At 33.7% G+C, this 24,686-nt stretch overlaps 5 protein-coding genes across 11 annotated transcripts; all 5 read left to right on the top strand.

The window, feature by feature from the left end:
• The first annotated feature begins 1,097 nt into the window (after window positions 1-1,097).
• Window positions 1,098-5,547, top strand: LOC111209624 (glutathione S-transferase T3-like). Its single transcript, XM_048773964.1, has 2 exons — window positions 1,098-3,244; window positions 3,335-5,547. The coding sequence occupies exon 2, from the start codon at window positions 4,079-4,081 to the stop codon at window positions 4,844-4,846; it is 768 nt and encodes a 255-aa protein (XP_048629921.1). The 5' UTR covers window positions 1,098-3,244; window positions 3,335-4,078; the 3' UTR covers window positions 4,847-5,547.
• A 511-nt stretch (window positions 5,548-6,058) lies between these two features.
• LOC111202984 lies at window positions 6,059-7,324 on the top strand. The gene is made up of 2 exons (XM_048773957.1): window positions 6,059-6,620; window positions 7,113-7,324. Exons 1-2 carry the CDS (start codon window positions 6,059-6,061, stop codon window positions 7,322-7,324), a joined length of 774 nt encoding a protein of 257 aa, XP_048629914.1.
• A 442-nt stretch (window positions 7,325-7,766) lies between these two features.
• Window positions 7,767-12,644, top strand: LOC106401298 (ultraviolet-B receptor UVR8). Of its 7 annotated transcripts, XR_007334623.1 has the most exons (13): window positions 7,767-8,044; window positions 8,482-8,716; window positions 8,798-9,147; window positions 9,365-9,769; window positions 10,033-10,417; window positions 10,496-10,848; window positions 10,949-11,066; window positions 11,200-11,341; window positions 11,456-11,577; window positions 11,767-11,958; window positions 12,042-12,144; window positions 12,233-12,323; window positions 12,395-12,644. XR_007334623.1 is itself a non-coding variant. In XM_013841791.3 (6 exons), exons 2-6 carry the CDS (start codon window positions 8,489-8,491, stop codon window positions 10,736-10,738), a joined length of 1,611 nt encoding a protein of 536 aa, XP_013697245.1. In that variant the 5' UTR covers window positions 7,767-8,044; window positions 8,482-8,488; the 3' UTR covers window positions 10,739-10,917. The 7 variants fall into 7 exon arrangements, 1 of the variants encoding a protein (XP_013697245.1); XR_007334624.1 differs by lacking the exon at window positions 11,200-11,341; XR_007334626.1 differs by having other exon boundaries at window positions 10,949-11,341; window positions 12,254-12,323.
• A 4,093-nt stretch (window positions 12,645-16,737) lies between these two features.
• On the top strand, window positions 16,738-18,125 carry LOC125602122 (anther-specific protein BCP1-like). The gene has a single exon (XM_048773965.1). The coding sequence runs from the start codon at window positions 16,828-16,830 to the stop codon at window positions 17,182-17,184; it is 357 nt and encodes a 118-aa protein (XP_048629922.1). The 5' UTR covers window positions 16,738-16,827; the 3' UTR covers window positions 17,185-18,125.
• A 2,893-nt stretch (window positions 18,126-21,018) lies between these two features.
• Window positions 21,019-24,426, top strand: LOC106424284 (protein terminal ear1 homolog). The gene is made up of 5 exons (XM_013865035.3): window positions 21,019-22,194; window positions 22,416-22,956; window positions 23,381-23,518; window positions 23,606-23,747; window positions 23,997-24,426. Exons 1-5 carry the CDS (start codon window positions 21,480-21,482, stop codon window positions 24,297-24,299), a joined length of 1,839 nt encoding a protein of 612 aa, XP_013720489.3. The 5' UTR covers window positions 21,019-21,479; the 3' UTR covers window positions 24,300-24,426.
• Window positions 24,427-24,686: the final 260 nt, after the last annotated feature.

The following is a 24,686-nucleotide window of genomic DNA, read 5'->3' as shown; positions in this document are numbered from 1 at the left end:
AGAGATGTGACGATGAGTTCAAGGTCTCCGACGAACTAAGACGGCCGGAGAAGATGGCTTCGATAACGAAACTTAATCGCCGCCTCTTTGTTAGAGAGAAAGGAAAATAGGAGTCGACGACATGTTATGATTTTTTACTCTGTATTTTTTTTTTACTTTTTATTTACTTCCTCAGTAAATTACATAACTTTTTTAATATATGTATTTCGAAATAAAGGACAAAACGGGATTAGCATTATTGTTTATACTATAGGGACAAAGATTTGTGTTCTAATTCTAAGGGGACAAAGTAGTAGTTGTTTTGTTCTCTTTTCCCAAATTTCTGTTTAATTTTTCAATGATATTTGTATCATAAAAAACCTCCAAAAAAGAAAGTTGATCGGCTGAACAAGTAAAAAAATGATGATAACTTTTGTTTTAAAAAATAATTATTTAATTAATAAAATAAACAAAAAAATTAATAAAATTCAGAAATTAAATAAAAATCAGAAAATTTAACAAAAAACTCATAAAATTAAATAAATATTTAAAAAATAAATAAAAACAAAATAATTAAATAAAAATTCAAAAAAAGATGAAGTTAAAATACAGAAAAACTAAAAAAAAATCATAAACTAAAAAAAAATCAAAATTCAATTTTTTTTTTTTGTCATTTTCAATGATAACATCGAAAATTATCGTTGGAGATATGCCAAAAACCGTCATTGTTAATGGTTTGTGAGAAACCATCACCATTATTGTGATATATTTGAAAATGTTATTGTCAACGATGATATGATATATACATTTTTAAAAAATCTTGTAATTAATTTTTTTTTTGAATTTTGAATTTTCTAAATTTTTGAATTTATGAATTTTATTTTTCTGTATTTAATTTAATCTTATTTATTTTTTGAATTTTAATTTATTTTTATTTTTATTTAATTTTATAAATATTTATTTAATTTTCTGTTTTTTTAATTAATCTGATTTTTTTGTTTTTCTAAATTTTTATTTAATTTTATGAATTTTTGTTTAATTTTCTAATTTTTATTTAATTTTCTGAATTAATTTTATTTGTTTTATTTTATTGATTAAATAATTGTTTTTTGAAAAAAACCTGACACATCATCTTTTTACCTAAACAACCGGTCAACTTTTTACTTTAGAGTATTTTTGTGATACAAATGTCATTTTGAAGGTTAAAAATGTTAGTGAAAAAAACTTCAAGATTTAAAGTGTAAGTAAGTGACACTTTAAGAGCATTTTATGCGATTTTCCCATTTATAAACTCATTATATTCTTTAGAAACATTTTCTGAAACATATATAGAAGTTATGGAAATTGATATATATATATTTGAAAAAAATAGTTTAAAAAGATTTCAAATCATTTTTATTGAACTTCATCAATGATTTTGTAAGTTATAGATGAATTTCTAATTGATATGCTAGATTAAGCAGTCTCGATTAGATTTATATATGTCTCTGAAATTAATCTTTCATATTATTTTTATTTGAATGTATATGTTTCAAATGTATTTTTAATCCAAACAAAAAACTTTTAACTTATCAGTTTATTATTCATACTAAACACTTATTCAAAGCTGACAGAAAATCATCATCACCATCGAATAAAATCAAAAGAAAACAAAACCTTTGCTTTTCTATAATTTTAAATATTATCCTTCACTTGGAAAGAAAACAATATGAAAAAAAGCAGATGGGAATATTCTTGTACATGAAAGCCACAACTTGCGCTTTGTATTGTAACTTGGGAGGTTGGTGTTGCTTCCAAGCTTACTTACATATCTTCTTATCAAAAAATTTGTTTGGTTTATAAAGTTACAGAAACAAACACTAACTCATTTGTGTGCGTGGTTTATAAAGTTACAGAAACAAACACTAACACATTAAACTGTGTTTACTTTACAAAGTTATGGAAATAAACACCGTGTGACCGGTAACCATCAAAAAACATTAGAAATGAATAGTAAAATAATGAATAGGAATAAAATTTTGGGAATGAAGATTCCTTATCAAATTAACAAAGAACATATTTGCATTATAATTCTCTACAAAAAAAGAATAAGAATGAATGAAGAGGAAAAAAATATTTTTCATGAATGGTAATCTTTTTTAAAAAACTCATTTAATTTTCTTTGGTTTATAAAGTTATAAAAACAAATACTAACACATTTCATACACAATTAGAACAACTGTTAGAAGAATCAGTTATATACTCATTGTCAACTTCACTATAATATGGATTCAAGAATTTAAGTTCTTTCACTTTGTATCTCATAGAAAGGACAAGAAGAATGAAAATTTTAAGGATGTCACTATAGTGGATAACTATGTCAGGACTCATGATGAGTAACTAACATTTTATACTCCTAACTATTAAACTATAAGACCATGCGCATCAGGGGCTTTAGACGGGTTCACGGGCCCGAGTTCTAAGGCCGGAGTGATTAAAAAACAAATAAAAATGGGTTTGTATCGATGAAACGGGCCTTACGGTTGATCCGCTATGAAGCGGATTTAGCCACGCGTCATTTCCCGGTTAGACGAAACAAACCGCGTAGAGGGGGAGGAAAGACGGGTTTCCCCGTGTCTCTTCTCATTTTCTCTTCTCGAAACAAAAGCTAGGGTTTGTTCTGTGAGAGGCGATAATACGAGCGACGCGGAGTCTTGCCGATTTTCTCGTTCAAATCGACGACGGAGAGTCTTCTCCACGACCTCTGGTGAGTATCGAGTAGATCGACGGTTTAATTTCGTTGAATTTGGTCGAAATCGTTTAGTGAGATTTGATATCAATTTGGGGTTTTCGAGTTTCGGATGTAAATCGATAACTGGGTTTCAATTAATTGATGTAAATCGACATGCGCGTTTAATTTAGGGTTTGTTTGTGTGAGATTTCAAATCGATTGAGGGGTTTGGAGTTAGGGTTCTCAATTGATTCGTTGATTCGTTTTATAGTTTTAATTCCTCAAGAGTGCTCGATATAGGGGTCGGTTTAGTATATTGTTTCGATTATAATGTTCTAATATATTCAGTTTCTTTCACAGATGGATCCCGCGGTTGAGAGAAGCCATTCAAAGAGACAAAAGGAGTATTTTGACATGCTACAATATACTTGTGATTCAGAATATGGGATTCCTAGAAGGTGTTCCTGTGGTGGGAGAATCATCGACGAGGTTCGAGCCAAGGAGGAGTACGACACTCTTCCTGGGAAGAGGTTCTTCACGTGCGTCAACTACGAGGTAATGTGGGTTTGAACCTCCTGATTTTGTTTTTACATTGCATATATTTCTTGAAAAACCACCTCTGATATTTGTTTTGTTCCAAACAAGGCTGATGGGTTTCACTACCGTCAGCCTTGGGTGTTTGGTGTCCAGGAGCAGATGGAACGCTTACTCAAGCGTCTTGAGGAGGCAGAGGAGGTGATGAAGTGGGTGCCGAGTCTCAAAAACAATATTCAGACTCTGGAGGTGAGTTAATGAGTTTGTATATCGTCTCCTATTTTGCTGCAATCACAATTTAATTATTGTTTCTATGTGCAGGCCGAGGCAAAAGGGCTGAGTGACCAGGTTGATCGACTAACTGGGGAGGTTTACAACCTGACGGTGCAAGTTTCTGTGCTGGAGAAGCTCTGCTTCGACTAACAAGCAAAGGTAAACACTCAATCTTAACTGAACTAGAACAGAACTGCAAGTAGATGTTGGTTACCTCGTAGGTAGAAGTGAATTAGGATTGTATTAGGTTGAGTAGAGCATTAAATGTTTAAAAATGTTTCTGTTAAAAACTTTTATAGTTTTTAATAACTTTTCCAACTCTTAACTAGGTAGAGTACAACTCGTACTTGATGTTTAAAAACTTATCGAAAATTTTTAAAGTGATTTGATGGGTAATGAATGGTAACTGTGAATAAGTTGTTGTGTAATTAAGTTAAGTAGTTGTGTAATTTACTGCAGTAGTTGTTGTGTAATAAAGCAATGCGAAACTAGTTTAAAACATAGGCATTTCACTTCTAAAAACACAAACAATCAAACCTTAAAAATCACACAAACCTCTTAACAACAAACCTAAATCACACAATGGACCCTTTTTCCCTAAACTCTCACGGGTTTGTTAACTTGTTAGCTTCGCAGAGCAGTCCTACAATAGACGTAGACTCTGCTGAGGCACCTGTTAGCTCTCCCGGGTTAGTTAAACCAGCGGAAAGGAGAAAGTGGACCACAAAAGAAGATCTTGTGTTGATTAGTGCTTGGTTGAACACCAGCAAAGATCCGATAATTAGTAATGAGCAGAAGTTAGGGGCTTTTTGGAAGAGAATTGAGGCGTACTTCAATGCTAGTCCTCAGCTCATTGGCTCCATTCCTAGAGAGTGGGGTCAATGTAAGCAGAGGTGGGGAAGGGTGAATGCGGAGGTTTGTAGGTTTGTGGGTTCCCATGAGGCCGCTCTGAAGCAGCAAGCTAGTGGGCAAAGTGAAAATGATGTCATGAAGGCGGCTCATGACATCTATTTCAATGATTATAATGCCAAGTTTGCGCTTGAACATTGCTGGAGGGAACTTCGGTTTGATCAGAAGTGGAAGTCACACTCTCAGCCGAAGGAGAAAAAGAAGGAATCTGGTGCGGAGCCGGTGGGTGAGGAGGCAGAGGTTAGGCCTCCAGGCATTAAGGCTTGCAAAGCGGGGAAACGCAAGAAGCCAGACGACGTAGCTTATGATCAAATACATAGCATCCTAGCTAATAAAAACACCATTTCCAGACAAAAGATCCTTGATCGTCTGCTAGTAAAGGACACACTTTCCCCTAGTGAAGAAGCTCTAAAGGAGAAACTCATCTCTGAAATGCTTTGACGTCTCATGTGTAGGAACTTGTTTGAATATGATTGATTGAATGTGTTGTGTAATTGTTTTGATTACATTTTGAATGTGTTCATTGAACTTGTGTTTTCTTTTGCAGGTACCGGGTGGGAAAGCGTCTTCATGTCACGGGTGTTGAAGGTGAAGGAATCTCTTGTCTTTTCTCTGTTTGAAGCCACGGGTATGATGTCAGTTTTTAATCACGGGTAGAAAGTGTAGCCTTTTGTTTCATGCTACATCTTTCATGTACTATGTAGTTGCTAAATGTCATTTCGACTCACGGATGTTGATTGTAATGTTGCTGTTGATTCACGGATGGTTGTGTAAACTTAAACTCTCTCCCTTTATATAAATGTATTGTCTTTGCTTATTGTACAGAACAAGCCAAACTTGAACTCTCTCCCTCGACAAACTTCTCTTCTATTCTATTCTTTCTCTTCTTTCTCTTCTTTATGTCTCTCCATACTCTCATCTGTAACAACACACTTCGACAAACTTCTATCTGATCGTGGTGCTCTCCACAACTCAACAAGCTTCAAACCTTCACAACTGAACAACCTTCACAACCTCAACAAGCTTCACAACTCAACTTGCTTCAAACCACAACAACCTTCAAACACTCAACAACAAACTCAAGGTAAGTGAACATAATTTATGAAAAAAAAAGTGATGAAGTTGATTAATATTATTGAATAATGGGAAAAAATAAGATTAGGAAAAATATAATTGAATAATGAAAAAAAAAGTGATGAAGTTGATTAATATTATTGAATAATGGGAAAAAATAAGATTAGGAAAAATATAATTGAATAATGAAAAAAAAGTGATGAAGTTGATTAATATTATTGAATAATGGGAAAAAATAAGATTAGGAAAAATATGAGAGAATAATGGGAAAAAAAGTGATGAAGTTGATTAATATTATTGAATAATGGGAAAAAAAAGATTAGGAAAAATATGATTGAATAATGGGAAAAAAAGTGATGAAGTTGATTAATATTATTGAATAATGGGAAAAAAATATGATTAGGAAAAATATGAGAGAATTAATATAATTGAATAATGAAAAAAAAAGATTAGGAAAAATATGATTGAATAATGAAAAAAAAACAGAAGATTAGGAAAAATATGATAGAATAATGAAAAAAAAATATCATAAAAATATGAACACATCCCCTTTTCTGATTTTAGGAAAAAATTTCACTAATGTCTTCCTCATCAAGTGATGAAGTTGATGAAGCTTTAGAAGAAATGGTCGACCAAGTAGTTGATAATTTCATCGACTCAGTGATAGATGCTCACCCCAACAAGCAGAAAAGACGGGCTTATATCGAAAGACATCGTGAACAAGGACACAATCAGCTATGGAACGATTATTTCCAAGAAAATCCTACATACCCACCGCAAATGTTTAGGAGGCGTTTTCGAATGAACAAGCCATTGTTCCTCCACATTGTCGAACGTGTAAGTAATGAAGTTCCATACTTTCAGCAAAGACGAAATGCTTGCGGAAGGTATGGGCTATCTGCACTTCAAAAGTGTACGGCAGCTATACGTATGCTGGCATATGGTCAATCAGGAGATACATATGACGAGTATCTCCGACTTGCTGACAGTACTTCACGTTTATGTTTGGAAAATTTCACTAATGCAATTATAAATTTGTTTGGAGATGAGTATCTACGCAGCCCTACAGCTGAGGATCTTCAACGATTGCTCGATGTTGGAGAGGTACGCGGTTTTCCAGGGATGATAGGCAGCATCGATTGTATGCATTGGGAGTGGAAAAACTGCCCAACCGCTTGGAAAGGTCAGTACACACGTGGTACGGGAAAGCCGACAATTGTCTTAGAAGCTGTGGCATCACAAGATCTTTGGATATGGCACGCATTTTTCGGATTACCAGGTACCCTCAATGATATCAATGTTCTTGATCGGTCACCGGTTTTCGATGACATCGTACAAGGTCGAGCACCAAAAGTTAAGTTCAAGGTCAACAACCACACTTATCGTATGGCCTACTATCTTACTGACGGAATTTATCCAAACTGGTCAACATTTATCCAATCCATCCCACTTCCTCAAGGTCCTAAAGCCGAGAAATTTGCAAAAAAACAAGAATCCGCCAGAAAAGATGTCGAACGGGCTTTTGGAGTATTACAATCAAGGTTTGCAATTGTTAAAAACCCAGCTCTACTATGGGACAAGGAAAAGATAGGAAAGATAATGAGAACTTGTGTCATATTGCACAATATGATAGTGGAGAACGAACGACACGGATACGCTCAAATTGACACATCTGAGTTCGAGTCAGGAGAGTCAAGTAGAAGTTCGAGGGTGACAAGGAGGGATAGTATTCATGTCGATATGTTAGGCATGCGCAGAGAAGTTCGAGATCCAGCGAAACATGCTCGTCTTAAAGCTGATTTAATGGAAAATATATGGCAAAAGTTTGGTGATGACGATGAATAAGCTTTGTATGTTATTGAATTTCTTGTTTTATGTATTCTACTCATTATGTATTGAATAAAATGTTTAAAAATATTTATAATATATTTTAATGTATTATTTTATTCATGTTTTCTCAATAATTAGTAATTTGAAAAAAAAAAAAATTATTATGAATAATAAATATTATTATTTTATTTCTATGAACTTCTTCTTTAGATTCACTAATGCAGAAAACAAGAGATTCAGGTTCTTAACTATTCATGGACCCACATAAAAAATATTAAAAAATACTTGTGAACCCCAAGCTCATGGTCTAAAGATCCGTTGGATGGATAACTTGTTCCACCAGTCGAGCCCTCTTTCGGATGCACACGCATGTATGTATACAAGATGTGTTATACACCACTACAAGTATACGTATATGTGCACATTATACATACATACCGCATCACAAGTTAACAGAGAATGTTGTAATAGAGAGATCCTAATTGCTTTAAGACCACCGCATAAAAGAGACATTTCCTCCTCATTCACTTCCCTCAACGCACAAATTTGCAGACTTTCCGAGAAGAAAAACAAAAGTTTAATAACTAAAAATAAAAAGACAATTTTCACCGTCAATTCTCTGAAGGAAAATATTGTCCGATCATTCTTTTCATATCCCTCTTTCTTCATTGCTCTGATCAGACATCAAAACCAAACAAAGAGAAACCACTTGGGGCTGTCTGTAAAATTCCAGAGGTTCGATTCTTGATGATGGTTTGATGCATATGGGTTTTCAGAAAGTTCGATCCTTTATGATTGATTGATCATAACTTTGCTTGGTTTACTCTTGATCTCTTGATGTGTTTGGTGTTGTTCAATTAAGATTTGGTTTTGAGTTTTCTGGGTTTGTAAAGTCAAAACAGAGTTGCCGTGTGCAGAGGAGAAGGAGAAGTTATTTGCGTGTGACAAACAGTTTTCTTTAAGATTCATTTTTATTCTTACCATTTTTAAATTTGATTTGATTGTTTTCACAGAGTCTTGCTCTGTTCTTGCTTAGAAATAGAAAAGTCTTGCTCTGTTCTTGATTAGGAACAAGAAGCCTTGTTATAACCCATAACATTACTTCCTTGATACTATTTTACAAGCTATAGTTTGAGAGTTGTGACTTGGATCCTTACTTGTTTCCTCTGTAGATCATAAATGGATGCTACAACTAGTGGAACTCAATCTTTACATTGTCATAACTTACCGGATCAACCAGTTTCCTCTGCTGCTGCTTCTCCTCCTGTGACTCCATTTCAGAGGCAGAAACGCCAATGCTTTGGAGACTCAACTCCCGGAGAGTTTCCTTTAGCAGCTAACCCTTCCATTGTCCTTCATGTTCTCACTGAATGTAGATTGAATCCTCGTGACCTCGCCAATCTCGAGGTTCAATTCTCTAAAAAATGTCTAAAATCTTTTTTTTTTTTTAATTTCAAGAATTTATTAATTTTGTTGTTGTTGGTTTAGGCAACATGCTCCTTCTTTAGCCAGCCAGCAAACTTTGCACCGGACTGTAGTTTATCACTACCCGAGCTCGCCGCTCTCGACATGTGTAATAAAAGAATGATTTTCAAACCGATGAGTGAACAAGAACGTGAAGAAATGAAACGTAGATGCGGAGGTTCATGGAAACTAGTCCTTAGGTTTTTGCTGGCTGGAGAAGCGTGTTGTCGAAGAGAGAAGTCTCAAGCCATTGCTGGTCCTGGTCACAGCATTGCCGTCACATCAAAGGGACAGGTTTATACCTTTGGTCACAATAACTCTGGTCAGCTAGGACATGGCCATACCGATGAAGAAGCTCGGATACTACCCATCAGGTTACTCCTCATTGACATCAAATCCCTGAGATTTATGGTGCTTGAAACAATAACAAAACATATTTTTCTTAATTATTTCAAGACCAAATCATAATAAACATATTAAAAACTAATATTTGTTGATCAAAAAAAAAAAAAAAAAAATTAATATTTTGGGGGTTATAGGCGAATGTTTCATCTCGGTATGAACCGGCTCGAGTGTTTTCCTGTTGTGCAGGTCATTGCAGGGAACCATAATCATCCAAGCGGCAGCTGGTGCTGGTCGGACAATGCTGATAAGCGATAATGGGAGTGTTTACTCCTGTGGGAAAGATTTGTTTGGTGAAGCTGAGTACGGAGGGCAAGGAGGGTCTAGACAAGTTACGACTCCTCAGCTTGTGACATCTTTAAAGAACATATTTGTTGTGCAAGCGGCGATAGGGAATTTCTTTACTGCTGTTCTGTCGCGAGAAGGGAAGGTTTATACATTCTCTTGGGGCAGCGATGGTAGACTCGGTCATCAAACCGAGGCTAATGATGTTGAGCCACGTCCTTTGTTAGGTTCGTTAGAGAATGTACCCGTTGTGCAGATTGCTGCTGGTTATTGCTACCTTCTTGCCTTGGTTTGTCAACCAAATGGCATGTGAGTTCTTTCTCTTATACACTAAGACCATCTCAAACCCATTTCTATATTTTATTTAGAGATAGAAAATAGCATTTTTCTATATTTTCCTCTAAAAATATAAAAACTCTATTATTATTAGAGTCATACATCGGAGCAAACTCATTCCTATAACAGAGTTTCTCTAATTTAAAGAAAAATATAGAACTGAATATAGAAGTGGATTGGAGATGTTCTAATATTTGTCGAAAACCGGTCTGACGCAATAGCAATGTTTGTTTTAGGTCGGTTTATTCGGTTGGTTGCGGTTTGGGAGGCAAGCTCGGTCACGGGTCGAAAACCGATGAGAAGTATCCTCGTGTTATCGAGCAGTTTCAGCTACTGAACTTTCAACCTAGGGTAGTTGCAGCTGGTGCTTGGCATGCAGCGGTGGTAGGTCAAGATGGAAGAGTGTGTACTTGGGGTTGGGGAAGATACGGTTGCTTAGGACATGGTAACGAGGAGGGTGAGTCAGTTCCTAAGGTCGTTGAAGGGCTAAGCCATGTCAAGGCGGTTCATGTCGCAACGGGAGACTACACTACTTTTGTGGTCTCGGAAGATGGAGATGTGTACTCTTTTGGTTGTGGTGAATCTGCTAGTCTCGGTCACCATACAGCCGTTTTTGAACAGGTTAGCGCTTGCTTGATGTAACATATAAACACAACACAAACACCTTATGTTTTGGTTTGGTTTTGGTTTTGTCTGTAGCGTGATCGGCAAGCTAATGTGTTGAGTCCAGCGGTAGTAACATCGCTGAAACAAGTGAAAGAGCGGGTGGTTCAGATTAGTTTAACGAACTCGATATACTGGAACGCTCATACGTTTGCACTCACGGAATCAGGGAAGTTATTTGCGTTTGGTGCGGGAGATAAGGGTCAGCTCGGAGCAGAGCTCGGTCGTGACCAAACAGAGAGGTGTGTACCTGAAAGAGTGAATATCGATCTCAGTTAGCGGTTGCATTGTTTGTTGGCAGGAAATTCGCAGTTTGACGTTAGGAAAACGTAAGGAAATTGCGTTTTTTAACCTTGTCGGAAGTTTGTACAAAGGGGGTGGGACATAAGTTAAGGAACTTGTCTTAACAATCTATTTATATAAAATACAGTTTATTCTCTCCTTAGAGAGACACCTCAGCAGACAGGTCACAAATTCATTCATTTTCAGGATGACACCTGTCCCCTTCGGATGAAACTCACTGTTTCATTAAGTGATATGTTCCGGCATGATTTGGGCCTATTTAATTACACGTACATTTTGACGTGTTTTTGGGCTTGGAAATCAGGTGCGTTACGTTTCCCTGTGTACAAAGCTCGATAGCCCAATAGAGTAAACCCTAATTGTGTTCTACGTGAAGAAATGGAATGTTAGTGTTTTGTCTCTCATTTATTTTCGTCTCTCTTCTTTGTTCTGTGGAGACTGCTGAACTTCATCCCTAAATCTGAAACGGTCCGAGTTATGTGTTCTTCATGTTTAATCTCTATTAATTCAATTAACCACGATGAGGCTTTGAATGTGTGCTTAGATTCGTTGAGTAATTGTATCTGCGAGTATAAATAGGTTAGTACTCCTCCTCTCGAAATCATCTTCTCTTCGTCTCTCTTTTATTTTCTTCATTTTGATATCGTTTCAAATCTGTTTGTTGATTATGATTTCGTTTTTTTTTGTTTTCAGGTGATACTCATGCCAGCCACCGTCTCACCGCGTACATGCATCTTTTGAAAGCGAGTTCAATATACTCCTTGAGCGGATTTGATATGACTCGGTTCAGTCAGAATTTCAGACATGTTCATCATGTAAGCATAATCATTCTCATTCTGTGATTTGAGATCTCTTTGCATTGATCAATAACAGCATTTAGTAACCGACAAATCTAAAATTATCCTATTTCTGTAACACATGATAGTTGTGTAGATTTGTAGAACTGAAAAACTCTTTCTGTGTCAACTGAAATGATCTTTGGGTTGATTTTTGTGTGGTAGCAGAGTTGTGGAGTCATGAAGTATCACTTTTCAGGAACGTTCATTCTCCCCACTTTTGATATGGTAGAACAAAAATATGTGACAGCTGAGGGTACTGAATGATAGTTGTCCTTGAAAGCAAAATTCTCAAACCCCCAAAAGCTGGAGCCAAAGCTTCTAAAGAAGCAATAGAAATGTGGACAGAAGTTTCTCTAGGTAAATACTATATAAATGTTTATCTATAATTGAAATTTGGTTTCAGTTGATATAGATCTGCACTTATATCGTCTGATCTGCAGTTTAATTGTGGCTGCAAAAGACCAAGACCCATGGAATTTAGTTATATTATTGCAACTGCTATCCTACTCTACTCTCTTTGCAATATATGATCAATAATAAAAGGTATGTGTCATAAGAAGAAAGCTTTTCAGTATGTTTTGGTTGTAGTTTTGCATAAGAACATAATCTCATGATGAAGAAACTTTCACAGCCTCTGGCGACATGTATGCAGAACCTTCAGCAAGGAAACCTGGCCATCAATCTGCAAATAACAGCACCGTCCGTGGCTACAGGAATATCAGGTATTTTTGTCCCAATAGATAAGTGGTGGAGAGGTGTTGTTGTTAAAAACTGGAATACGCCTAAAATGCAGTTGCTTCCATCAACAACTCACCCTCACATGCACATGAGCTATTTTGGAAGCTACGTTATTAGCGGCATCACAATCTCTACGACTTGATTCTTTTCTCTAGACGTGATTCTTATCTCCATACCTCATTATCATTTTCAATAACTGAGGTTTGTTGTTTGATCTTTGTTTCAAAAGGTATTTGTATTTGTTTACTGTTGAGAAATACGTTACACATTCATGTTTATATCAAGCTGGCAGATTCTTCCGTCAACATTCGCTTTACCATCCTAAGTTTGTTGAAATAACGGCGGTCATAGCTCAAATACTGACTAAATATAAATGTTTGGTTTTTCTCACTTGGCCAAACTTCTCGGTAACAATATCATTAACAAACAGAACAATAACAACATCATTACCTTGGTTATTGGTGAGAAAAGATTCTGTAGTTTTTGATGTGTACATGGTCATCACCTTAATTTCAAATTACTTCTAAGATGAAAAAAATACATGTTGGGTTTAACCAGTAATAACCAATATTTTAATAATACATTATGCTTTGCTAGCTCCTACTTTATAATTCTACGGAGGTAATACCAAGAAAAAAAGAAGAACCTTTGACCCTAAAGACAACTGAATTATACACACCAAAATACACTAGAAACATGCTTAGACCTCAACAAGCCCTCGGCCCAAAACTATAAGATTTGCCACTTAGTTACTAATTCAAGTAAATAAAACAGAACCACCTTCTGTGCTTCCACATTTACGAAATCAGTAAATACAACCTAAAAACATAAAAAAAAAATAATAGTTCGTAACTTTGGACATGGTAAAAATAGGCAAACACCATCATAACTAAAAACCATAGTTCAACATTCTGGGCAACGCAATTTCCAAGTCTTATTTCCAAAGATCATTACTAGATAGTTCATAGGGATTTTTCAAGTCTTATTTCTCTACTCAAACACAGATTTATTTGTGTAAATATTTTTTAAAACTTGAATCTTCTTGAAACAAATTTAGTATTATTTATTTAAACTTTATATTTTTATTATGTCAAATTGAAATAGAAATAATATATATACATATATATATATATATATAATGTATATATATATTGTTTCTGATTTATTTTTGCTAATTTGTATTTTCTATAGAAAATAATGAAGGTTACTATCATTTAGACCAAAAATAATAACAATATAATCTCAATTTTTTTATTTGTTTGTTTATAATATTGTTTTAATCTATAATAGTTTTAAATTTTTTATAAAATTAATAAATTCATATAAAATAATTTTTTATTATAACTTTCCGCCCGTAGGGCGGGCCAACCCTAGTTTTATTGTATAGGGTTTTACTTTTTAGATTATTCTAATTGTTCATGGGGTCATGTTTTAAGGTTATGTTGTTAGTAATTGTCGAATAATTTCAATTTAATCCTTGGTAAGTGAAATTGATTTGATTTGTATAGAAAGCTTAAAGGGCTAAACCCATATTCTGGTTAAAAAGGTTTTCATCGGCTGTTTAGTTTCAATGTAGATCACGCGATATCACTGCGTTTAGGGGAAGGTGAATGGACTCGTGATTAGCAGCTGAGTCAGCTGGTTGACTTGTAATTTTTCGGTCAATGTAAGAATTAATCAAAATTTTAAAATTTGAGTATGTAGTAACAAAAATAAAGAGTCCATTCTTACATTGATCAAAATTGAATTATTTATTACATTCTTAAATTAATCAAAATTGAATTCGATTCATGTAATAACAGAAATAAAATTAGTGATATGTGATAGATTACTTGCCAACTAGGTATAATTAAACTGAATTTTTAGTAAGGTATGAAAAATAATTTTTTCAAAGGTGAGTTAGACCATGATTAATTCCAGTTTCTTAACTGTACTTCTTAGCTTCGGCTAATAGACGATTCTTAGTTTTTCTTAGTTAAAATCTAAGAAAAGCTAATAACTGTTTTTTAAATAAGAGATATAAGAGCCGTCTCTTAGCCGAAAAGTATGAAAAAAAAATGTCAAATCATGAGTTAAGAACTTCACTAAGAAACTCGAGTAAATCATGCTCATATGGAAGTGTGTTTACTTGTGAGACACGGGAGGGAGCCCAAATGAGATATATGCATTGATTAGACAATTTTTATTGGCAGTCTCTTCAAAATAAAATAATGAAAAGGAGTAAAGGATGAGATATATGAGGGAAAGTGTTTCAATGTCTAATGGTTCAAATCATTTTAAAATAGAAAATATATTTTTGTCATAAGTTATCAATATTTTTTGTTTCCAAAAACTGTGTAAATGTCTCCTTAATGATGTTCCTAGTCGGATAATCTATTTATAAAAAGAGTCCTATAGATCTAGGCTCAAGTGATGCAGTTAGGCGTAGATTATCATAAGATAGATAATATTATCGGTTGTCGAATCGTCTATGTAATATTTCTCATAATTGTAATATCGTAATAAATCAACGTTAAAAAAAAGATCTAGACTTGTCTTGATGACCAAAAAAAAAGATTTAGATTTGTTACATTTAATATTACATTTGGTAAATCATCATCCCATTAGTCATTCAGTTTCACAATGTTGTTATATTTCTCAGATAAAGTAGAAGCTAAAATCCAAGATATCACTGGTTTGAAACGGTGGTAGTATTTTCTAACTTTTGATCATCAACCCAAACCTAAATTAATCACCAAAATCGGTTAAATTTGGATATTATTTTAAGTTTAATCACCAAAATCTATTAAAATTTACATAACTATTTTGTGATAAGTTATCAATATTTTTGTTTCTAAAATGTGTAATGTCTCATTAATGATGATGTTCTTAGAGCATCTCCAAAAAAGGAATTCCATTTTGAAGTTTCCAACACTCTATATTTGAAGTTTAAATGTGTTAATCTCCAAAAGTAAAACTCCAAACTCAACTTCAAAACTATTTATATTTTATAATATGGTCCTTATATTTGTCATAACTAATTTGAATTCATAAAAATTTTGTAACTAACTAGCACATATATAAACACATTACATTAATATTAATTAATAAAATATTATGTTCAAATATAAAAAAAATAAATAAAAATAACTTAATTAATAGTAAACTTCAAACAAAATATCATATATAAAATGATTTTTATAATGAATATATGATCTATTAGTGCATTTCGAAGTAAAAATAGCTCTCCTCATTTTTACTTTGTAGATTACGACCTAAAAGTTGTTGAAATCGGATAATATTGATACTTGTAAATACATTAGATCGAAATAAGAAAGTAAAAGAGAAACATAAAAATATTGCTAAAAGATTAATTTCTATAATATTAATACTCGTGAATATTTTCGATATGAACAAGAAAGAATTGTATGAAAAAGACATCAAAAGCAACAACAACAACCATCTTCAGTTACACAAAAAAAATTGGACAATATTTGAAAATTTTAAACGTTCCGGATCAAACTTACCTGACTATTAGTATTGTTGTAATATTTAAATTTGTGTAATAGTTATGTCTTCATGTAATTTTTTAAAATAATTTTGTTAAGTTTTTTTGTATATTATTGTTGACCAAATCTAGTTAAAATATTTTAAATCTTATTTTAAAGTTTTATTTAATTTTATGTGTAAAAATGAAAATCTGTAAACAAAATTTAAAATATTTATGAGATATAATTTTTTTAAGTATTAAAACAATAAACGATAAAATATTTATGAATCATAAAGGTGATATGTGATTGTAGGGACCAAAATGCAAATAAAAATATGAAATTTCAAATTTGAAGTTTTGAATAGTGAAACTGTATATTTGAAGTTTCACTCTTCAAAACTTTGAAGTTTTGATATTTTTTTTTGGAATGTAAAAAACTTTATATTTGAAGTTATAGAGTGTCTTTTGGAGATGTTCTTAGTCAAATAGTATATGTTTAAAAAGAGCCCTCTAGATTTAGACTTGATACATTTTATATTACATTATCATCCTATTACTCATTCAGTTTAACAATGTCGTTGTTATACTTCTCAGATAAAGTAGAAGTTAAATCCAAGATATCACTAGTTTGAAACGATTGTAATATTTTTTTCTAACTTTTGGTGATTAATCTAGGTTTTATGATTTAACTATAACTAAAGTTACCAAACTTGATTAAAGAACATTTAATGGAAAAAGTTCTATTTGTTGATATTTTGTTTGTTTGCATGCAATGTTTGAAGGATTGAGACAAAAGGGTACATCACATTTTAATGGGCAGGGAAGAAGTTTAAATTAGCAGTATAAGGTATGCCATTAACTTTTTTTAGCAAACCTTAAATTTCGCATTATGATCAACAACTATATATAAATAAAGAGCCTCTCTACACAACTAAAAACCGTAGATAAATAAAGGAAAATACCTCCCATTAAACATTTGTAAAAAAAGGTTTTTTGGGGATTATTAACTAACTAACATAATGGCGCGCCTTCACGTAGCTCTCCTTCTTCTCTTCATTGCCGTCTCCACCGCCATCGTATCAGCTACCGATAAACCGTCGGTAACCACTGCTGGACCTCCAACCTCAACAACTCCGACCAGTGGAGATGTCGAGGCAGCAGAGGCTCCAGGAGACGACAACGCCATCGGAACAACCGACGATGATGCACCTGGTACTCCCGGAGATGATGATGTGGCAGTCGCCGGACCTATCGGAAGCGAAACTTCGTACGCAAACTATCCGCCGCCTCAGCAAACTTCCGGCAGTGGCGTCACCGCTATGATTGGATTCGTTTCTGTCGCTGCTACGACGGTTGGATCGTTCTTCTTTTTCTGAGGTGTGATTGGTGCATGTAATTTTAAGAAATTAATAATGTTTTCAATGAATGTTTTGTAATACTTTTTCTTGTAGATGTATCATGTATAAGCATTTTGCTTGTCCCTTCATGTATAACATTGGGACGGTACATATCATTACAACATTAAAACTTCGTGTATGTGATTCTCATATATATGGTTTATTGTGTATAATACCCTTTACGTGTAACCTAACGACAATAGTTACCTTTCAAGTAGGTAAACACTAAATACTAAACAGGTAAAGAGACGATGAGAAATAATGAAAGAAACAAAAAATTAAAACTTTGCTTCGTATATTTTAGTTACATGCCATTTTGCCAAAAACAAAAATTCATATGAAAAACGTCGTTTCTCTACTTCCAGAAAGCTTGATGCTATGTTACCACTTCTTCAAGATCATAAAGCTACTGATTTGGTGAAACTGAGTTATCTTTTTAAAAAAAATTATATTTATTTGACCCGATAAGTCAAGGGTTCAGAACCGATTAACAAACCGATTTAAACAAAAAATTTCAAATCAATTTATTACATCATAGTTTCGCCCACCCACTAAAGTGACGCGTTGGAATAGGTTGTTCTCAATCATCGACAAATATCACAGAAAAGTGAGGTTCTTCTCGTTGCCGAAACTTTTCATGGCTTCTCCGGAGTAATAACTAGCTTCCGATGAATTCCCCGGAAACTGAGTTATCTTCTTTTTCAAATCTATTATGATTTGCCTAACCAGTTTGATGGATATTTTGGTTTTGTGGGCCGGGGGACGGGGCGTTGTTCCGATTTGGTTATCAATTTCAGTTTGGATAATATGATTGGTTTTGTAAAACTATGGAGGTGATTGGTAGTTGCTGTAGGTGCTGTACACATCTCTATTTATTTTTACAGCACTAAATTTAGAGCAATCAAACTTTAATTTTTTTTTTGAAACCACAGCTCTTGAAATAACCTACAGCTGTACAAGTGCTCTGCAGAGACAAATATCCAAAGCAATTTTTAGTGCTTTCCATAAAATTCTACAGCAATAAAGTCTAAAGCCACAACAAAAAGTCTACAGATTTTTTTCTACAACAAAATTATAAAGTTACAGCCATTACCAGACTCTCAACCGATTTTTTCGGTTCAATATGATTGGTTCGTGTCAATTCGGTTCAAAAAAAAAGATACCCAAGTCAATTTAGAATTTTGAAAGAAAAAGAGACAAAGAATAAAGAATAATAAAATCATTAAACAAATTCTCTAATATTTTGAGAGAATTCGGCCAAAAAAAACCTCAACTTTGCACGAATTGCCAAAAGAAACATGAACTTTTGGGCTGACCAAAAAAACACCAAACTTTCATTGACTTTAGAATTAATTAACAATGTTTTCGCTGACTTACCAATTTAGCACGCCGTCAATAAATTTAACAGAAATATTTGACGTCGTTTATTGTTGGCGTTAAGTGAAACGACGTCGTTTTACATAATTTGAAATTAAAAATATGTAAACCCCTGGATTCGAACCCAGGTTGGTTGGTCAAATGGCAAGGTATTTTACCACTGGGCTACAGACACTTTCAATGTACTTACTAACATGTTTACTTTTATTCGGTACATATTAAATATAAAAAAATCTCTAAAAACTTAATAAGATCTTTAAAATTCCAAAAAAATTAAAAAAATAAAGAAGATTTTTATAAAATTAATTTAGAAATTAAAATTTAAAATAATATTTTGTTTTTCTTTATAAAAAATAAAAACTCTTCCAAAATTTTCTAAAAACTTAAAAAGATCTTTAAAATTCCAAAAAATTGAAAAAATAAAATTTTTTTATAAAATTAATTTTGAAATAAAAATAGAAAATAAAAATTTATTTTTTCTTTTCAAAAAATAAAAAATATTCCAAAATTTTCAATTTTTTAATACATTTGCTAAAAGTTGAAATTAATTATACACACATAAAAAGTTGATAATTGTAACTTTAATTTTTTGCATTTTATTATAATTTTCAAAAAATTTGGATTTTTTTAAAAAAAATGAAAATTTTGGAAATTTTTTGATTTTTTTTTTTTAAAAAAAAGTATTTTAATTTTAATTCAAAATTAATTTTATGAAAATTTTGGAAGATTTTTTTTATTTTTTTAAGAAAAGTAAAATTTTATTTTTTAAAAGGAAAATAAAATTTTATTTTCAATTTTAATTTCAAAATTAATTTTATAAAAAAATTCTTTATTTTTTCAATTTTTTGGAATTTAAAGATCGTTTTAGTTTTTTAGAAAATTTTGGAAGAGTTTTTATTTTCTAAAAAGAAAAATAAAATTTATTTTCAATTTTAATTTCAAAATTAATTTTATAAAAAGTTTCTTATTTTTCAATTTTTTGGAATTTTAAAGATCTTTTTAAGTTTTTAGAGAATATTTTTATATTCAATCAGTACCAAATAAAAGTAAACATGTTAGTAAGTACATTGAAAGTTTCACTAGCCCAGTGGTAAAAGACCTTGTCATTTGAACCAATCAACCCGAGTTCGAATCCAGGGGTTTACATGATTATTTTTTCAAATCATGTAAAACGACGTCGTTTTCAAATGAGATAAAACGATGTCGTTTCACTTAAAGCCAACATTTAGCGTCTGGTTAACACTGTGTTAACTGTGAGTTCACGGCGTGCTAAATTGGCAAGTCAATCTTAAGTTTATCAATAAACTAAAAAAGTCAACAAAAGTAAATGATTTTTTTGGTCAGACTCGAGTACAGGTTTTCTTTGGCAATTCGTGAAAAGTTTGTGTTTTTTTTTGCCGAATATTGTATGGTTGCCGAGGAGAATCATATTTGTACAACAAATAAGAAAAATAAGTATACATTATAGTTTTTCTAGTGGGGAAGCAAAGCAAACGTGGTAAGCAAGAAGTAGTAACTATTTTATCTAAAAAACGAAAACCAAGATTATGGTTTTGGGGGAGTCTTCTTCTCGAACCGAGATTTTCATGTGCACGTGTGTTTGGTCACTACTTCGTGTTTAACAAAACTTTCTTCATTACACAAATATGTGCAATAAACAAAACTATTTGTTAAAGAAACAAAAAAAAAAAGATCACGAATATATAGTTTCCCTTTTAAATATTTATTTAACATTTACACCAAAAAAGAAAACAAAAAAACGATTGCTTTTAAAGATCCTTGGTTCTTACATCATTAAAACCTTCTTGTTTTAATATTATAACTAGCATGCATTTCTTTTTTTTTTTTTTTTTTTTTTTTTTTTAATTCAATCTCCTCCCATAAAGGGACATCGTTTTCGAATACAAAAAGTTGAAGAAAAACTACAAAACTACAATGATTGGTTACGGCAAATAAAATTTAAAAAACACTTGTGCAGCATGAAAGAAGGCTTTGAAAATTATCTTAGCAGTATCTTAGACGTCGAAATGGTGAAACCACTCATGTAAATAGGTCTCTGAAGAGGAAGTAGACTGTTGCAAGCTGCGCCCAGGTGGAGAACGGTCTAGACCAAATAGCTTCGCTTTGAGGATCACTTTAACCTCTTTGACCAGAAGCAAAGAGTGGCGACTAGAGGAAGTATGCAATCTTAAATTAGTGGTCTTGCGTATCTGTAATGTAACCACAGATTCGCGAAACGCGAGTATCATTACGACTTAAGACGTAAAGAGTTAATACTAGCTAAATAATGCCGATCAATGGCTTGTTTTAGTCATCTGGAGTTTTGAAATGCTTTCAACGAGATCTTTCCCATTTTCATATGCTGCGGGAGTTACTCTCGATTCTCCCATCATCCTCTTTGTTCGATTCAGTGATGGTTTTTCTCTGAAACATACTCGACAGTTATTAATATACAACTTCTCACTTTTTGGGTTTTTGTTTTTCTTTCCAGAGTTTCAATTATTTTTGTAAGAAAATCTGCAGAACATAAAATTAAAGACGAACATTTTCCACGTACACAGTATTCGTGTCGCGTATGGACTTAAATCTACATATATACTGCCTCGTAAACCCAGAACCCAAGCCTACCAAAAAGTTAGTAGGGGTATTAATGTAACTTTCCGAAAAGGATTATAAGCCACAGTCATTTTCGAGGAAACTTAAATGCTTATGGAAAGACATAAAGAACATTAAAAATAAATAAAATAAACATTTGTTCCCTTCCACTGTCTTGTCTATAGAGTAAAGAGAGTAAAGAGAGGGAGACGACGTTACAGTACTCTCTCTCACACGATCACGTTCACCGGTAAAAACATCAGAACTCCGGTAAGACAACAGCAACAACAAAACCTTTTAAAATGGAAGATTCTAGAGCTTTTCCTTTAGACCCTCGAGCTCAAGAGTTTGTACCACTAAACCCTATCTCCTCCCATTTTTACTTTCCCTACACTTCGCCGCCGCGGCCGCCACCTTTTCCCACGCTTCCTCCGTCGTCGTACGGATTATCTCCGACGGTACCAAGAGTTTTCACGTTCTTTAACCTCCCACCACATCCGATGATGTTTTCTCCTCCTCCTCCACCACCACCACCACCACCACCACCGCGTCCGTATTTTAACGGTGTCTCAGCCGTTCAACGGCTTCCTTTCCAGTCGAAGTCGCCGACGCGATCTCTTTCTCTGATCTCCGTACCGCGTGACGTCACGGAGTCTACCGTGAGACGCGACTTAGAGGTGTTCGGCGACGTGCGTGGCGTGCAAATGGAGAGAATCTCGGAAGGAATCGTGACCGTCCATTTCTACGATCTTCGTGACGCTAAAAAAGCTGTTCGAGAGATTTGTGGTAGACACATGCAGCACCAAGCCAAGGTTGGTGGCAGTGGTAGCGTTTGGAGCTTGCCATCTTCTTCTTCACCGGTGCGTGGGTTTGTTTCCGGTAGACCCGTGTGGGCTCAGTTTGTAGTTCCGGCTACGAGTGCGGTTCCTAACGGTTGCAACCAAGGAACGTTGGTGGTCTTTAACTTAGACCCTGAAGTCTCTTCCATTGCTCTCAGACAGATTTTCCAAGTTTACGGTATATGTTTCTTTTTTTTCTGCAATGTTTTTGTCTTAATTCTGTTACATTTTTTTTTTAGTTTTGTTTACCCGATTAGTGGATATGTCAGGAGCTTAAACATTTTCAATTACAATATGATTAGTATTAATCATGCCCTTATTTAGCTTTTGATATATAGACAATATTATACCGTTTAATTAGCTCTAGCAGTTGATAATATTGTAATTTTTTGGCTTCAGGTCCCATCAAAGAGTTGAGAGAGACACCGTACAAGAAACATCAAAGATTCGTTGAGTTTTACGATGTAAGGGATGCAGCAAAAGCGCTTGATGGAATGAACGGTGAAGAGATTTGTGGGAAGCAAGTTGTGATCGAATATAGCCGACCAGGTGGGATTAAGAACAAGTTCAGGTCACTAAGGCAACCACATGTACTGTTTCAACCGTTTCAACCGGCTCAACCACCACCTATTCTAGCTCCTCCTATGAGGCAGCCTCTTACTCTGATGAAGGATAAAAACAAGAATGTGAGCCCTAATAATGGAGTTTCTGTTGTTGAAGCTTCTATGGGTTCGTTGTGTATCAATGATAATGAGCATAATAAGATCCGAGGAGCGGAGTCCGAAACAAAGAGCAAGAACGTGGCTAAGTGGGGAAAGAAAAGACATATGAAGAGCATGGAACTAAGTCAGTTTCTTATCAGTGAAGAAACCATGGATGATCCAAGTTGCAGAGATCCACGTACCACTTTGATGATCAAGAACATACCAAACAAGTACAGGTTGGGTATATAATCTAATTATTAGCATTTTAAAGTTATTTTATTTCCAACTATCAGTATTATAATAAGGACTAGGATGGCTAAAGACTAGATCTTTCAATTAAGTATTTGTATGGATTAAAGTTTCGAAGCTTTTTCAAACTCTAGGATTGTTAAAGATTTAGATCTTTCTAATCTTTTATTATAATATTCACATGGATTCGTGTGCTAATATGCTGTTTATATATTCAAAGCTTTATATTCTAGATAAAATTCTCTTATGCTATGTTCCATCAAGCTTTTAATTATCTTCTTGTTTCATATTACACTAATTGACTATCATTTTCCTGGATGCTCTTATATTTCAGATTCCTATAGGTTTAGTATATGAGATTCCACTTTAATTTTTTAAAGGTACAATGTTTCTTTTTGGGTTTGATATTAGTCAAAAGCTGCTGTTGAATATGCTGGATAATCACTGCGTTCACATCAACGAAGCGATCACCGAGGGGAAAGACGAACACGAAGCTCATCATCAACCATTTTCTTCTTATGATTTCGTGTATCTCCCAATGGATTTCAAGTAATCAAACATCGAACTTCATTGACAGTATAGTATCGGTTGTATCTATTACCTGACAACTCTTTTATTTTTTTGCTGTGATATTAGCAACAAGTGCAATGTTGGTTATGGGTTTGTGAACATGACGTCTCCGGAGGCAGCTTGGAGGCTTTACAAGGCGTTTCATCTTCAACGATGGGAGGTTTTTAATTCTCAGAAGATTTGCCAAATCACATATGCGAGAGTTCAGGTATACATTATATTACACATTTATTTAGTGTTTTCAAGTCACATATACCATCAAGATTTGCCAAACTTACCAAACTTGATTTAACCATCGAAATATTCTGCTAACATATGTAAGTTCCACCAGATGACTCGTGGACATATACCAAAGTCTCAGCCTTAAGTTATAATTAAACAAAAGTCATGTATTGAACTTTATGATAATTAGGTGTCACTATGTGTTTTTATCTTGTTATTTTTAATCGTCAAAAAGGGCTTGGAGGATCTAAAGGAACACTTCAAGAGCGCCAAGTTCCCGTGCGAGGCTGAGCTTTACCTTCCGGTAGTTTTTACGCCTCCACGAGACGGCAAGCAGCTAACGGAACCGGTCTCTATCAACATCAACGGTTGCACCGGACTCGATAGTAAACATCTTGAGCCAATGGACGGTCAAGATCTCTCTGTGAGTGGATCATGTTGCGGTAGTGACCATTATAATAGTCAGGAAGATGACTTTTCCAGCAGTAGCATAGACGGTGGACAGGGTTTAACGGTGGTAGGAGAGACATCTTTCTAGAAACTGTGTTTGTAATGTAAACCATAAAATGTAAGAAGTGTAGTTAGACATCATTTTGTTAAGTTTTTGTGCTTGGTATGTTGTCTCAATCTAACTTTATTTGGTTGTTCATCAACATCCAGTTTATTAAAATCAAAAGTTCAAAAAGTGGTAGTTTGGGTGAACGAGGTAAGTAGCAATGAATTTTAACTTAGTTCAGTCAGGTAAATAATTAAGTGGTGGTATATTTTTTGACTAATTAAGTGATGATATATTTAAAGGAGTATTTTGAGTTTTAAATTTGTTTGCATGCATACCGGTATTTATTTTGTGTTAAATCATTTTTTTCATCTCTTGACTATTTGTGTTCCTTTAAAAACATTCCATGATTTATAAATGCAAAATTAT

Source organism: Brassica napus, unplaced genomic scaffold, assembly GCF_020379485.1.
Source record: "Brassica napus cultivar Da-Ae unplaced genomic scaffold, Da-Ae ScsIHWf_2746;HRSCAF=3513, whole genome shotgun sequence".
NCBI lineage: Eukaryota > Viridiplantae > Streptophyta > Magnoliopsida > Brassicales > Brassicaceae > Brassica > Brassica napus.
This window is presented reverse-complemented; position numbering and strand designations above follow the sequence as displayed.